At 44.5% G+C, this 16698-nt stretch overlaps 1 protein-coding gene across 1 annotated transcript; it reads right to left on the bottom strand.

The window, feature by feature from the left end:
* Nucleotides 1–331: 331 nt before the first annotated feature.
* Nucleotides 332–1318, bottom strand: LOC106816441 (histamine H2 receptor-like). The gene has a single exon (XM_014821061.1). It carries the CDS (start codon nt 1316–1318, stop codon nt 332–334), a length of 987 nt encoding a protein of 328 aa, XP_014676547.1.
* Between the last annotated feature and the right edge of the window lie 15380 nt (nt 1319–16698).

The following is a 16698-nucleotide window of genomic DNA, read 5'->3' as shown; positions in this document are numbered from 1 at the left end:
CGGTTATAGCTATTATATTATACCATATAATAACATTATACAACACACCTAATTAAATTAAGAATACACGATTACCGCGGTTCTTGGAATAACGTCGTCGTATTTTATGCGATCATCAGAGGAATTGACAAACACCGCTACATCAAAACTTGTCAAAATAACAGTTACTCTCAGGTTAATTACATCGACTTATCATAAAATGAAACTGGGTAAGAACAGTCATATGGTTTTAAGATGCGGATTATCTTGTAAATTTGAAATTCTGTTATTGGCCGTCTCTCTTTGAAGAGATACAGTGCTACCTTATATTCGGGCTTTACTCCATGCTCGGTTAAAACGGTGCAACGCTGGATGGCTTGCAGCCAAACAGTTCTTTTGCGGCTTGACGAAAGTCTTTGTACTTGTAGAAGTAAATGAATGGATTCAGCAATGAATTAATTAAATATCCAATCAAACGAATCCTCCGGAGTATTTGAAGCCCTGCCGCTGAAAGCTTGGAAGCTTCAACGCTGTGGACCAGCATCATGTGTATCGTGTCCGGCATAAGAAGAGTAAACGATGTGCCGACAACTAGAAGCATGATCTTTGACTTCTTCATTATAGCATCGAAAGTTGACAATTCCTCTCTCTCTGCAGCTGTTGCTGCCGCCATTCTTACCGTGTGGTCCCAAGCAATCTTGGCAATGATGATGTAGCAGTAAGTCATGATGATAAATAATATAATATAGTTAATGATCAGAAAGGCCACGAAACCGGACGTCAGCTCTTGGTCGGAATTGCACGTTGACAGCGGGCCCCAGCTATATGCTATATCAATGCCTGCAACAATACCAGAGGCTAGTGCGTACAGAAAGCACAAACCCATGAGAATGCAGGTGCGCTTAACAGTCATTAGCTGGTTGTAGCGTAACGGATGTACGATTGCCACGTACCTGTTGATCGTAGACAGTCCGATGCCAACCACGGTCGCTTGAATAACACTGACTGCGTAGACCAGGAACAACACGCAACGAAGCCTTGTTTGATGAGGAATAAAGGCTGCGATTGGTGTGAGTCCCATTATGAAGTCATAACAGGCCAAATTAACGATCGTGAGGTTCGCTGGTATTTGCAGTCGGCGAATCTTTGCTATGGTGATAATAACGAGACCGTTTCCTACCAGTGTGAGTGCACTGGTCGTCGCAAACAACAATACTATCAGCACTTTACCGAACGTTGGCGTTTGGTAGAAATACACGTTGCTAAGAGCGTTTCCATCTTCACCATCTTCCTGACTACCTATCGGGTTGCTGTCGTTGTCAAATCGGGTTCCATTCATCGTTGTTGATATTGAAACCGTCTTCGTTTTCTCGTTCCTTGCTATATATTCTCGTTTTGAAGCGGTTGTTGGGCACGCTAAGAAACGCGAATTATTTGGGTTCAACTGAAATCTATCTGCTGTTTGAAGAAGTCTGTGTGGCGAGTAGATTATTGATCAGTCAGTCAGATTGTCTTCGCTTGATGACGAAACAAGGGTCAGAATTTCACACCGTTTCTGCTATATATTCTCGTATTAAATAGAAATTGGGCACAAAGATCTGAAACGTGTTGTCACGCTTAGCCAAATGCTAGAACCTTCTACTAGGACGGGCAGGTTGCAAACTATCAATGCTTTTACGCACCCTTGTATTTATATAGTTCTGCGTGTGCGCGTGAGCATCAACTCATAACGCCCCAATCAGATCGTTGAACCAAACAAGTGCTGTCTCACCTAAAACTAAGAGAAAATATTAAGTCAAATAAAGAAACAATCGAGTTTAATATAATATACTAACATAGTAATATGGAAGTGTGTAGGGACAGAACTGTCATTACCTAGTCATCCGTGTAATTACGCATTACCGCATTAAAATTCAGTATATTTCTGAGTACGATGGCCAACCATACACTTGCTGCTATTTACTGCGTACGCGTGATTTGATTCGCCAGAATTGAATATGATTGACCAACCTATTATCTAGTGGGTGAAGGGTAGCGCGTTGAAAATGTCAAGAATTTAAGTACTAAGAAACGAACGCGCGTTATATGCGCACTTAAAAGAGCTATTAGATTCGTTCACACGTGTGGTTTTCATCATAGCGTTAAAACACATATTCACATTTGCTGCACTTTAAAAACTAGTATATTTCAATTGCAGTAAAGCACATATGCGTTCTTAGTGTAAAAGCGGCAGCATTATAAATCTACACACTTTTAAAAACGTGTATTTTCACCGTGGTAGTCCAGTTACTGCGTTCCCCACAGGCACGCTCACACATGCGGGCAGATATGGTTTCGCAGATGTTTAAATTTTATGCGTCATACTGTTGTATTGTTTAAGGTTTCGCCAAGCAGGTGTGAAAACGAGTAAAATTAATCAAGTATATCAGTAAAATGTGTTCATACTAAGAGTTCTATCAGTAACGCTACCAACGTACTGTCACTTTCAATAATTTATAATGACTCTATTAAATAATCTCTCTGCAACGCCTTGAGATAGCGTTATAGTGTTCATACGAAGATGCATGAATTATAATTGTATAAATTATATTAATATTAAATATATTTTAATTGCCGTGACACAAAAAAAACAATATCAAAGTGTTGGAGTATTCTTGTACTGTTTAGAATGTAGGCAAACAGGCGTATGAACGAGTAAAATTGGTCAATTTTACAGTCGTACACACGCACGCATACACACACACACGCGCACACAATAACACACACGGATATATTATATATATATATATATGCAACGATTTTACGTCTAGTTATGACGACGAATGACGGTTCGACCACAGGATTGTTGTGTAGGTGTCAACACAAGAAATAGCAACACGTAAAACCAGAACAAGCTGATAAAAGTGTTCACGCAGGGAATAGGCCAAGGGCTTTTATTCGGCCTTAGTCAACAGACTAAGGTGAACTAAAAGGTGGTGCACAAAATCCCACACAGCGTTGTCGCTGGGGTGCAGAAATATACACAATGATCTGAACAGCCAAACAGGACTAGATAACACCCTGTTGTGAGTTGTTTGCCCTGTGCAGGGGTTAACTATATATTGGTATGATTACGTGATCCGTGAAGGTGAGGAGCTCATGCTTGTGGCCGCAATGCTGGCTTGACCCGTCTCGGTCGATCCCGATCGCCCCGCCCTCGGCTGGGCTGGACCGGGCTGAGCGTCTTACTGGGAGCTGAGCCCAGTATTTATACCACAAGCTCAGCACGGGTAGGGATTACTACTTTCCCATCATGCATCACGAGAGAAGCGTGATCAAGTCATGTTTAATGTCACGCACATCACATGACAAGCCACACATCACCCCACAGGTTTCCTCCATACAACAGGTGGGAATCAATTGATCGCTGTCATAGCCACCAGAGATGCTGTACATCGACCTGGGATGCTGAGACACGCGACAGGACGATAGGGATGCGGGGATATGAGGCTATAGCAGCCGAAGTTCGTTACATATATATATATATATATATATTATATATCTCTTATTATATTTCTCTGTAATGATCGCTCTAACAGACGTACGTAAAAACTCCGTTTAGCAAAAACGTGATACACTTCATCATCTGTTGAGATGCCTCATAACGCACGTTTCCTGTAACGCTGAAAACAATTTAAAGCCAATATGTCACCCTACGTTGTTAGATCTGCGACTAAGGGGCCACGGTGGATGGCAAACTCACAATGACATAGCAATATATAGAGTTATATATGGATATGGTGCCTTAGGCAACAATTGATATTAGTTTAGTATGGTGTAATAGGGCATAATACGAGCAAACAGGACGATATTATTCGATCGCCCGCGATGTTTTTCTATAATAATTGACTCAGCGCTATATGAACGCCGGCGACACCTCTGCTAAAAACACGGGGTATATGTGAGCTCTCACATTGCTTTAGAAACCAACCAGGTGAACACGTGCGAATGGTCGTAACACAGATTTATTTCTCTTACATAACTTGGACGAACTAACTCAAAAAGTGTGCACCCGCTTCAGAGCGGAGCAGAAACAGCTCTCTAACTCTAACCCTTACCCTAACAATAACCTTCATCTTAACCGTAACTCTAACCGTGACCTTTATCCTACCCTAACCTTAACCCTGATTCTAATACTATCTCTCCAACCCTAACCCTAACCCTGACCCTAATACTATTCCTAACCCTGACCCTAACCCTAACCCTAACCCTGACCTTTATCCTAACCCTGACCCTAACCCTAACCCTAATGCTAACACTAATCCCATCGCTAACTTTGTCCCTAACCCTAACCCTGACTCTAATCCTATCCCTAACCCTAACCCTAACCCCAACCCTAACCCTGACCTTTATCCTAATCCTTATACTGACGCTCTATCTCTAACGCCTACCGTTGTAAAACATCAAAGTCAGTGAGATGTCATTTTGTTTTTACTTCAAAATTAAAGCTCAACAACAAGCATGATCTTTGACTTCTTTATTATAGCATCGAAAGTTGACAATTCCTCTCTATCAGCAGCTGTTACTGTCGCCATTCTTACCGTGTGACCCCAAGCAATCTTGCCAATGATGATGTAGCAGTAAGTCATGATGATAAATAATATAATATAGTTAGTGATCAAAAAAGCCGCGAAACCGAACGTGATCTCTTGGTCGATATTGCATGTTGAGAGCGGGTTCCAGCTATATGCTACATCAATGGCTCTGGCAATACCAGAGGCTATTCCGTACAGAAAGCACAATCCTATGAGAATGCAGGTGCGCTTAGCAGTCATTAGCTGGTTGTAGCGTAACGAATATACGATTGCCACGTACCTGTTGATCGTAGACCGTCCGATGCCCAGCACGTTCCCGTGAATAACACTGACTGATGTAGCGTTTCGTGCTTCCCGGCGACACCCGATGGCGCCACCGGTCAACACCTAAATGGCTAGCACACAATCTTAGGTATATCACTCACCCGCAGTGTTACCACTCCTGGGGTTTTTACCACAGATCTGGGGTTTTTCAGTTCAATCTGGGGTTCTGGGGTTTTTCACTTGCAATCTGGGTTTTTTTCTAGAAACATGGAGTTCAATTTCTGCAGAGTATAATTTAGTTCCCGCCGCCCTGCCGAGCTCAAGGCGAGTCATACCGGAACCAGAACCAGACGTTGCATTGCTGTCACAATATACTAACTGTCTGTCCTGTCTGTATAGACCGGTAACCGTCCCTTCTCACAAGCTCGATATAGGGCCTATATCCCTATCGATATATATAGACCTATATCGAGCTTGTGAGAAAGGACGGGTACCAGTCTATTGTTCCCCTGACCAACCCAGTCTATCACCCAGTCTATTGTCCAGTAGTCGGTTCCCTGACCAAGTTTTCCTTACAAATTGAAAAAAAAAATATAATATAATAATATATATATATTATATATTTATTTTTTATTATTATATTATTTATTTAATATTATTTTTATTTTTATTAATATTGTTGACTAGTCTTCATAGCATTAACATGCTTTAAAGTTATATACTAAAACTTAGTAACATCTAGACCTATATTTTGTTGTTTTTGTGTGAGATGAGTATGTAATTCTATTAAATAGATAGTATAATAATAAATAAAAGGCATATATTCATATAATGTCCGATAGGTGGCGCTGATGCCGTTTATTTGAGATCTGGGGTTTTCTGGGGTTTTGGGCGTCGATCTGGGGTTTCCCCATTTTTCAGAGTGGTAACACTGCTCACCCGTGGTGCCGGCCGTGATCGTCGCCTCCCGCTAGCCACCTGAGTGCTTTTGAAGCTACGGCGCTCCGCATAACCCTGTTCTGCGTGTTCCCGGTTCAGTGGGTCGTAGAGTTAGTCAACCATGCCAGACGAGGGACGACACAACCACAGACACTCAAACGGGGTAACCCCACCCCTGCCTGCCGGCCTTATATGTTACGTTGAATAACCAGTGCACACCTCGGGTAAGCACAGAGGTTAAACAAGTAGAATAAACTACGAACGCAGCGGGCATAGGCCTACAGTAACGGCGGCCTCTGCTCTCGTGGCAGCCGTGCAGCGAGAGTTAATACTTCTCTCAATACCCGTACTCTAGCCTAGGAATATTAAACACCGTGTTTTAATATTGACTACTAATAGTACTGTTTATTTACTCACCCAACAACGACAAGACAATCACGACAGTGCCTACTCACCAATTAACGCGATGCGCTGTATCTCTCACCCATGAGGCCAAGGCACACGCCAAACGCACGTGACCATGATACAGTACCTCGGGTACTCGTATGCTACTGTACCATCTCGCCACACACACAGCTCACGAGGCACTCTACAGCATGCATAGCACGGAGTAGACGTGGCTCACATACTAACTGACGAGTCCTCCCTCACTCGGCTACCGGGACGAACTGCAACACTAGTCCTCCCTCAACCGATTCCTGCGTAGAACTCATACGGCGTGTCCGACACGTCACTGGCCTCAGGCTGTTTACAACGGCCAGCGCCACTCACGGCCGCTGAGGGGTGACATAACCCAACATGGCTGCCCGCATGCAGGGACTCCGACTATCTACATGGTTAATTGATGAGCGGGGCAAACAACAACGAAAACGCCACTAATGAAACAGCAGACATCACAAATAATTATACAGTCACAAACACAGATCACCACACTCTGGTTCCCAGGGCCCACCCTGCTAGAACCCGAGGGTCCGGTGCCACCGCTACACTCCTCCCCGTTTAAGATCGACCGCCAGGTCGATCCCAAAACATACCTAGCGGTGCACGGCGGCACCCGACGCGGAGGAGACCAGCCTGGATCTATCTCGGTGCTGGCTTGTCGCTCCTCCGTGCCTTCTCGTGCGACGCGCGCATGCTGCCTGAGCGTCGCTGCATGCGCGCGGCACGCTTCTCACCAGGGCACGGGTGGGTTTGTGAGACCTACTCCGGTGCAACGTACACCGGGTAAGAGATTAGTGAACCTCCGTGTATACGGTTATGGCGTCCCGTAGTAGGTGGTTGTCAGAGCCGAGGGGTGACTGTTGATTCGTAGAATGCTAGCTAATTCGCTTTCTATCAGTCTATTCTCTTGCCATGGTGGGTAACTATTCCATGCAGTCTGTAGTTCGGATAATGTTATCGTGCCATGGTGATTCTTGGTGCGGTAAGGTAACCCTGATGTGTGTGTGTCACCACTGTCTCGGTAGATTATTCTCTGGGTTATGTTCAGCCCGAGTGTTTCAGGCTGCATAGTGATTTCGGGGAGGCTATGCTGTGCTGTACGGCCGGGTTGCGGTATTTTCGGTCTGCGGGTCTGGAATTTATGGATGACCTGATCATATCCAGGTGAGTTCCCCTGCTCCAGGGTATTTTCCTGATAATACTCAACCTCACCTTGTTGAGCGCTTGGTAGTGGTGTAGGCCGAGGCCGGCTGGTTCTGCAGGTGGCGTTTGAGCCGCTAGGGCTCAGGCGCACTGGGCATTCTGAGCTCCGTGGGGGGCCAGGATGACAGTTGCTCGTCGCGCGTTAGCTTGTTTCGGGAGAACTTGTAGGGGCGCCTGGAGTTCCCTGACGCTGGGGTTAATCGGGATATAGGGGGCACGGGGCCTGCCATTTGCGGGTAGGGACGAGTGCAGGGTTTCAATACTGGGCACGAATCCGTGTCTGTGCCAAGCGGCACCCCCCCCCTAAGGTTTGTGGAATGCATCGCAACCAGCACTGATGGTCGGTTCTGTTTAGGGAGCCATACCATGTAGTTGCGTCACGTGGGTTCTCGAGCCGGCTGGTAACCGCGTAATCTCACGCCACGGGCATTGCATGATTATTAGCCCTTGTCAGAACGGAATTGGGTGTACTTCCCCCATTCAGTGTCGGAGTTTGAAGACGGATTCCGGAATTATGCCTTGATAACTCCGGAATCGCGCATAACTGTGATGGTCGAGGGTGTGGTTGTAAACTCCGACAAATTTCAGGATTGGTAGGGGAAGGCCTGTTGTGATTACAGAAATGTGCGTGTGAGTTGCTCATTATTAGGCAGAACGAAGGAGACGCAGCCGGAGGGAGGAGCTTGCACCGGAGGCGATGGAGCTCTGACGATGGGTGGGCTGGAGATGGCCCATTCGTGAGGAGTGACTTATTATTCCCCCTGACAGTGATGGCGACGTCCCGCGTGCCCTGTTGAGAAGGCGTCGCCGCGCAATGCAGCGCGACGGCTCAAGGCAGGCAGTGGCGGCGATCGAGCGAGAAGGCAGGAAGGAGCGACAAGCCAGCACCGAGATAGATCAGCAAGGTCTCGCGTCCGCGTCGGATGGGCGGTCGGCATGCACTAGTATGTTCTTTGGGATCGACCTGGCGGTCGATCTTTGAAGGCGGGAGGGGTGTAGCGGTGGACGGCGATCGCCTCGGTTCCTAACAGGGTGGCTCCCTGGGAACCGGAGTGTGGGTGATCTGTGTTTGTGACTGTATAATTATTTGTGATGTTTGCTGTTTATTAGTGTGCGTTTTCGTGTTGTTTTGCCAGCTCATCAATTAACGATGTAGATATAGTCGAGTCCCTGCATGGGGGCAGCCATGTTGGGTTAGCCACCCCCTCCAGCGGCCGTGAGTGGCGCTGGCCGTGTAAACAGCTAGGCCAGTGACGTGTCGAGAGACACGGTATGAGTTCTACGCGGGAATCGGTTGAGGGAGGACTAGTGTTGCAGTTCGTCCCGGTAGCCGAGTGAGGGAGGACTCGTCAGTTAGTATGTGTAGCCATGTCTACTCCGTGCGTATGCATGCTGTAGAGTGGCCTGTGAGCTGTGTGTGTGGCGGGTATGGTGACAGTTAGCATACGAGAACCCGAGGTACTGTATCATGGTCACGGTCGTTTGGCGTGTGCCTTGCCTCATGGGTGAGAGAGACAGGCGCGTCGGTTAATTGGTGAGTAGGCACTGTCGTATTGTCCTTGTCGTTGTGGGGTGAGTAAATAATACAGTACTACTAGTAGTCAATATTAAACAGGTTGGTTTAATATTCCTAGGCTAGAGTACGGGTATTGAGAAGTATTAACTCTCGTGCACGGCTGCACGAGAGGAGAGGCCGCCGGTTACTGTAGGCCTATGCCCGGCTGCGTTCGTAGTTTATTCTACTTGTTTAACCTCTGTGCTTACCCGAGGTGTGCACTGGTTATTCAACGTAACGTATAAGGCCGGCAGGCAGGGGTGGGGTTACCCCGTTGTAGTGTCTGTGGTGTGTGTCGTCCCTCGTCTGGCATGGTTGACTAACTCTCCGACGCACCGATACGGAACATGGCAGAACAGGTTATTGCGGGAGCGCCGTAGCTTCAAAAGCGCTCGAGTGGCTAGCAAGAGGCGACGATCACGGCCGGCACAACGGGTGAGTGATATACCTAAGATTGTGTGCTAGCCATTTAGGTGTTGACCGGTGGCGCCATCAGGTGTTGACCGGTGGCGCCATCAGGTGTCGCCGGGAAGCACGAAACGCTACACTGAGTAGACCACGAAAGCCGCGCAACGAAGCCTTGTTTGATGAGGAATAAAGGCTGCGATTGGTGTGAGTCCCATTATGAAGTCATAACAGGCCCAATTAACGATCGTGAGGTTTGCTGGTATTTGCAGTCGGCGAATCTTTGCTATGATAATAATCACGAGACCGTTTCCCACCAGTGTGACTGCACTGGTCGTCGCAAACAACATTAACAGCAGCACTTTAGCGAACGTTGGTGTTTGGTAGAAATACACGTTGCTAAGAGCGTATCCATCTTCACCATCCTCCTGACTACCTATCTGGTTGCTGTCGTTGTCAAATCGGGTTCCATTCATCGTTGTTGATATTAATTCCTTTTTCGTTTTTGTCGTTCCTTGCTTCTCGTTTTGAAGAGGTTTTTGGGCACGCTAGGAAACACGGATTGTTTAGGTCCAACTGAAATCTCTCTGCTGTTTGAAGAAGTCTGCGTGGCGTGTAGATTATTGATTAGTCAGTCAGATTGTTTCGCTTGATGACGAAACATGGGTCAGAATTTCACACCGTTTCTGCTATATATTCTCGTCTTAAATAGAAATTGTTGACAAAGATCTGAAACGTGTTGTCACGCTTAGCCAAAAGCTAAAACCTTCTACTAGGACTCGCAGGTTGCAAACTATCAATTCATTTACGCACCCTTGTATTTATATAGTTCTGCGTGTTCGCGTCAGCATCAACTCACAACGCCCCAATCAGATCGTTGAACCAAACAAGTGCTGTCACACCTAAAACTAAGTGAAAATTTTAAGTCAAATAAAGAAACAATCTAGTTTAATATAATATACTAATATAGTAATATGGGAGTGTTTAGGGACAGAGCTGTGCTATTTCCTAGTCATTCATGTGATTACGCATTACCGCAGTAAAAATTATTATTTCTGAGTACGATGGCCAACCATACACTTGCTGCTTTGTACTGCGTACGCGTAATTTGATTCGCCAGAATTGATATGATTGACCAACCTAGCTATTATCAAGCGGGTGGAGGGTAGCGCGTTAAAAATGTCAAGAAATTAAGTACTAAGAAACGAACGCGCGTTATATGCGCACTTAAAACGATTATTGCGAGAATTTTGATCAGAAAAACTAAATATAGCTGAATATAGTCTCATCTGACAGCGAAAATATCACTGATTCCACCAACATTCAAAACACTAATATTTTATGCAGTTATAGCATAGAAAAATTGATTTGACCACATCATACCAGCAATACATTTTTTCGAGTCCGGACTTTCAAAAATCACAAATGGCGTCTCAGACAAGCAAACATAATTAAAACAAAGAGGCATCTATTTGTGTGTGATAAGTATTCTCGCTGGCCGTACGCAACGAGGCGCAGCGGAAAGTGTGTGAGCGGGTGAGCACAAATCAAACAACTTTTGAAGACTAATATTTATGAGGTTAAAACTTACACTCCTATTTGTGTTAGTACTGTTACGCTACTAATTACTATGCACCTGTGTGTTTACATCTGACCAAAACTATCTCCGGTGCAATTTTTGCATTACTGCACCCTTGTTGACGTCTCGCGGTACCGCGAGAAAGTACGAGACATGACAGTGAAAATCAACAAGAGAACGCAAAATTGTAATCGTGCATGATTTTGTCTTTGCATGAGGTTCCAAGACATTTTATTGTTATTTGAAACAATTACTGTTACTCAAGCAACAACGGTAGGCATCATGAGAGTAAGAATAAACACTAAAAAACGCTAAAAAAAACTCGAAATAATCGCTATTATAATAATTGAGCTATAATAGAAAATAATATATATAGAATAATAATAGAGCTATTAGATTTGTTCACACGTGTGGTTTTCATCATAGCGTTAAAAAACATATTCGCATTTGCTGCACCTTAAAAACTAGTATATTTCAATTGCAATAAAGCACATGTATGTTCTCAGTGTAAAAGCGGCTGCATTATAAATCTACACACTTTTAAAAACGTGTATTTTCGCCGTGGTAATACAGTTACTGCGTTCCCCACAGGTACGCCCACACATGCGAGCAGATATGGTTTCGCAGATGTTTATATTTTATGCGTCATACTGTTGTATTGTTTAAGGTTTCGCCAAGGAGGTGTGAAAACGAGTAAAATTAATCAAGTATATCAGTAAAATGTGTTCATACTTAGAGTTCAGTCCTTCCTTGTTAATATACTATCAGTAACGCTACCAACGTACTATCACTTTCAATAATTTATAATGACTCCATTAAATAATCTCTCTGCAACTCGTTGAGATAGCGTTATAGTGTTCACACGAAGATGCATGAATTATAATTGAATAAATTATAATAATATTAAATATATTTTAATTGTCGTGACACAAAAAAAATATCAAAGTGTTGGAGTATTCTTGTACTGTTTAGAATGTAGGCAAACAGGCGTAGGAACGAGTAAAATTAGTCAATTTAACAAACGTACACACGCCCGCGCACACACAAAAACACACACGGATATAATATATCAAAAGCGTATAAAGAAGGAGAGCGTACAACGGTAAAATACTGAAACCATGTTGCAGTATTAGTCGAATTAATAAACTTTTCCCATTTTATTTTGACGATTCTTTGCATTATTCTTGATCAGCTGACCTACCTTGTTAATATAAAACAAACCGAATTTCCCTACGATACCCCTACTCTGAGATAATAAGCGGTAAAATCTGGTATTTTCGCCGTTTATTAATGCCTGGTTTTAGCATTTCACCGTTGTACGCTCTCCTTCTTTATACGCTCTTGATATATTATATCCGTGCGTGTTTTTGTGTGTGACGATTTTACGTCTAGATGTGAGGACGAATTAAGGTTTTACCACTGAATTGTAGTGTAGGTGTCAACACAAGAAATAGCAACACGTAAAACCAGAACAAGCTGATAAAAGTGTTTACGCCGAGAATAGGCACGGGGGCTTTTATTCGGCCGTAGTCAACAGACTAAAAAAAGATGGTGCCAAAAATTTCACACAGCGTTATTGCTGGGTTGCAGAAATATACACAATGATCTGAGCAGCCAAACAGTACTAGATAACACTCTGTAGTGAGTTGCTTGCCCTGTGCAGAGGTTAATACTCTAGTAGCTCATGGTGGTTTAGTATGCAAATTTATGTCCAGACCTAAACTCTTCCAGAATCCACTAATTGAAGGTCCAGGAACAATATTTGGTTGGTAACACATTTCCCACTGACGGCGAAATATCTTTTTGGGCCACGCCCTTTTCGAGCGAAGTACTACCGTCCACCGTAACTGTATCTACAAAACCGTTGGACCTATGGGGGGTCAGTAATACATTTTCATATCCAAAAGTCAATGGTTTTTAATATAATTGCCAAAAACCGATTTCTGCATGTTACGCACTACAATTATTCATAACTGTTCCTGTTCCTATTGTTAACCGTTACTGAAACCCTAACCCTAATCCTACAGAAGTACACAGATCGCGAGGAGGGCTCTTTTCCTAGCTTCACAGCAACAATGAGTGCACTCCAGGATCCACTGAAGTTTGATGTTACAAAGACGGCATTTGTACCCATCCTTCCATATGTCGCAACCGAAATGGACACAATATTTACATCCATGATTAACTTTCAGGATGTCTTGAAGCAAAAGAATGCCATGTTAGAGGCATTCTGGTCTGATGAAAGGGTGTATGCAATCGCCAAAGAAATCCAGCTGTTGAAGCCAGATCAGTTTGGTAACATATTCCTTGGAATGGGACCATTTCACATGGAGAAGATTATCATCGCTTGCCTTGGGAAGTTTTTAGGCTGTATCGGTATTGATCTGGCTTTGATTGAGACTGAAGCCTTTGGCAAGCTTGTTGTAGAGAATAGTGTCAGGACTGCAGGTCACTATTGCAAAGGCAAGGAGGCAATCAGTCTTGTATCAGAGGTGATGACAGTTCTTATGTTTGAGAAGTTTCAACCTGACCAGGACAGTACTAGTTGTGAATTAGACCAGCAAATAGAGACCATGGAAACTAAGATGCAGCAAGCGTTAGATGTTGACCGTACAGAGTTCAGAGAGATTTGAGAAGAAAGCAAGATCTTACATGCAGACTTGAAGAAGTCGTTCACAAAATAGAAAGAAACGGCCTGTAATGAGAATGGGAGGTACTGGAGCTTGTTTCTGGATGAGCTGTATCCTATCCTGAGAGATCTTACACACTCTATTCGGCAAGGCGATTGGCATCTTTTCGTTTCAGCTGTGCGGAGGTGCATGCCTTTGTCCTTCGGGTTTGGCTGGACAAGCTATAGCAGATGGGGTACGCTGTCCCTTGAAGATTGCCTGGACATACAAAGGAAGTTCCCGGGTATCTACATATGCTTTACAGATGGTGGATTGGTGATGTACCACACTCTCCGACAAGGCAGTGCAGTAGGATTTGACATGGCACTCAAGAACCCGCCAAGGTTGCTGGAGGTATTATTGGGATGACTAGACAGAAAAAAGCAGTAGCATTATGGAATCTCCAAAAGCATGAGAAAGATCTTCATGTGGCACAGCTGCTGGAATGGTGTAAATTGGGAGACAAAGATGACAGTGAACTGAGCCTACACCATGAGTTCAATCCAAGTTCTACGAAGATTGGCCATGTTTGTGCGAATATGCTTCTGGATTACATAAAATCCATCAACAATCCGTTCGGCGCTGAAATTAGACTTCAGAACATCTCTACTGGAGTTGACATACCCCAGGAGGTTGTTGACGATTTACTTGAATGCCTAGAAATTGGTGAGAAGAGTTATCAAGAGTTTGTTGAAACCAGATTTCAGGATAAGGAGAAGCACCTACATGATACAATCGCTACCAACCGCAAGACTGTTTTCGTGAAACGTACTTCTACTCCGTCCACAGCGAAGAAATCAATGGCGAAAAAGGATGCTGCAGAAACGATTAGGTACATTGACTATGCTAGAGAAAGAGGGTACAGCATGCTAGAACTACTGAAGTATGAATTGACCAGCACATCCCAGTTCCTCACCACTGAATGTAAAGATGGCATCAAATTGAAGAAGCCAGATAAAGCCTCCTTAGCCAGGGAACTTGTCAGTCAACTTCCACAGGAGACGAGGAATGTAAAGAGTGACGCTCAAATAACAATAGTGGACTTTATGGCACTTGTGTGTAAACTACAGATGAAAGAGATGAGCCTTCACACATTCGGGGAATTGGCTGAGAGTCTTTCCAACAGCATTCTTGCTACAGGCTCCGAGTCCACAAGAATAGACATTATTTTTTATGTTTATCAAAAATCATCAATCAAGCAAATGGAACGGGCACAGAGAAGTTCTTCATAACAAATCACTATCACCATTAGGTCTGACAATCAGAAACTCCCTGTCGATCTTGATATGTTCTGGAGCTCAATGTTGAACAAAGTTCGGTTGCAGGAGTATGTCTTCAAGTGGATGCTGCAGAATGTCGAGTCGGACAAGGTGATCTTCTTTGGAGGAGTATATATGAGGGTGAATGCAGGAAATTGTTAGCTGGCACTAAAACACAGATCGCAGAGCTCTCAAGCAACCAAGAAGAAGCTGACGACAGAATCATGGTCCATATTAATGATGGTGTTGTGAAACACGGGGTTCAATCAGTCTTGGTTGACTCACCTGACACAGATGTCTTTGTCAACCTCATCTTCCACTTCAACAAAACCTGGCAACTACAAAAGCTGTACGTGAAGCTTGGTAACCGGAAAACAAAGAAAACTGTACCAGTCCAGCTGTTGGTTGATCAACTGGACAACGGTTTGGTGTCGTGTCTCCCAGCTATTCATGCTCTCAGCGGTTGCGACAGTACCAGCAAGGTGGGTCCAAAGCTGTCTGGCCTGAAATCATCCATGGATCTCTCCCTACTGGAAGGGTTTGGTGTAGAAGAACTGTCACCACAGATAACAAGCAATGCTGAAAAGTTCCTTGTGTCTGGATTAAAGAAGACAGACTGTTCCACTTTCGATGAATATCGATAAGAGCAGTACCGCAACTCCAAGAAAGAACTGGACTTCAGCCAACTTGTGTGCTGTTCATCAACGCTACGAGAACACATAAAGCGAGCATATCTGCAGTGTAAGATGTGGTTGCAAGCCCCAACTCCTGCAGTCACCAAACCAGATCCACTCCAGTATGGATATGAAGCAACGGATGTTGGCATAACACCAGTGATACTGCCAGTATCGTGCAGGCCCGATGACCTGCCTCCTCCATGCAAATGACCAACATCATGTATGAGTACCAAAACGTGCACTTGCAGAGAAAGGAACATAAAATGTGTGACGTTTTGTGGCTGTAGTAAAGGCAAAAAGTGTCGAAATCCAAATAAATGTAGTACGTAACATGCAATTATCTTAAAAACCATTGACTTTTGGCTATGAAAATGTATTACTGACCCCCCATAATGTGGCTATTGCGCACATTTTGAGTGGTCGGGCAACCTTCTAGGTCCAACGGTTCTGTAGATACAGTCACGGTGGATGGTACTACTTCGCTCGAAAAGGGCGTGGCCCAAAAAGATATTTCGCCGTTAGTGGGAAATGTGTTACCAACCAAATATTCTTCCTGGACCTTCAATTAGTGGATTCTTGAAGAGTTTAGGTCTGGACATAAATTTGCATACTAAACCACCATGAGCTACTCTAGTATTAACTAGATACTGGTATGATTACCTTGGTATGAGGTGTTTCTGCTTGTGGCCGCAATGCTGGCTTGACCCGTCTCGGTCGATCCCGATCGCCCCACCCTGGGCTGGGCTGGACCGGGCTGAGCGTCTTACTGGGAGATTGTATTTATGAGAGCCCAGTATTTATACCACAAACTCAGCACGGGTAGGGATTTCTACTTTCCCATTATGCATCACGAGAGAAGCGTGATCAAGTCATGTTTAATGTCACGCACATCACATGACAAGCCACACATCATCCCACAGGTTTCCTTTATACAACCGGTGGGAATCACGTGATCGCTGTCATCAGGGGCGTAGATAGCGGGGGGATGGGGGGATGCATCCCCCCCACTTATTGACGTGGGGGGGATGGCGTGTACAATCATCCCCCCCTACTTTCAGGAGGAAAATGGGGGATTCAAAATTTTCTGGGGGAGGACCCGCATACCCCCGCATGTTTCTTACTACCCTCCTCGAAATCCTGCATTGGCCACTGTC

This window comes from Priapulus caudatus, unplaced genomic scaffold (genome assembly GCF_000485595.1).
Source record: "Priapulus caudatus unplaced genomic scaffold, Priapulus_caudatus-5.0.1 Scaffold1378, whole genome shotgun sequence".
Lineage (NCBI taxonomy): Eukaryota > Metazoa > Priapulida > Priapulimorpha > Priapulimorphida > Priapulidae > Priapulus > Priapulus caudatus.
This window is presented reverse-complemented; position numbering and strand designations above follow the sequence as displayed.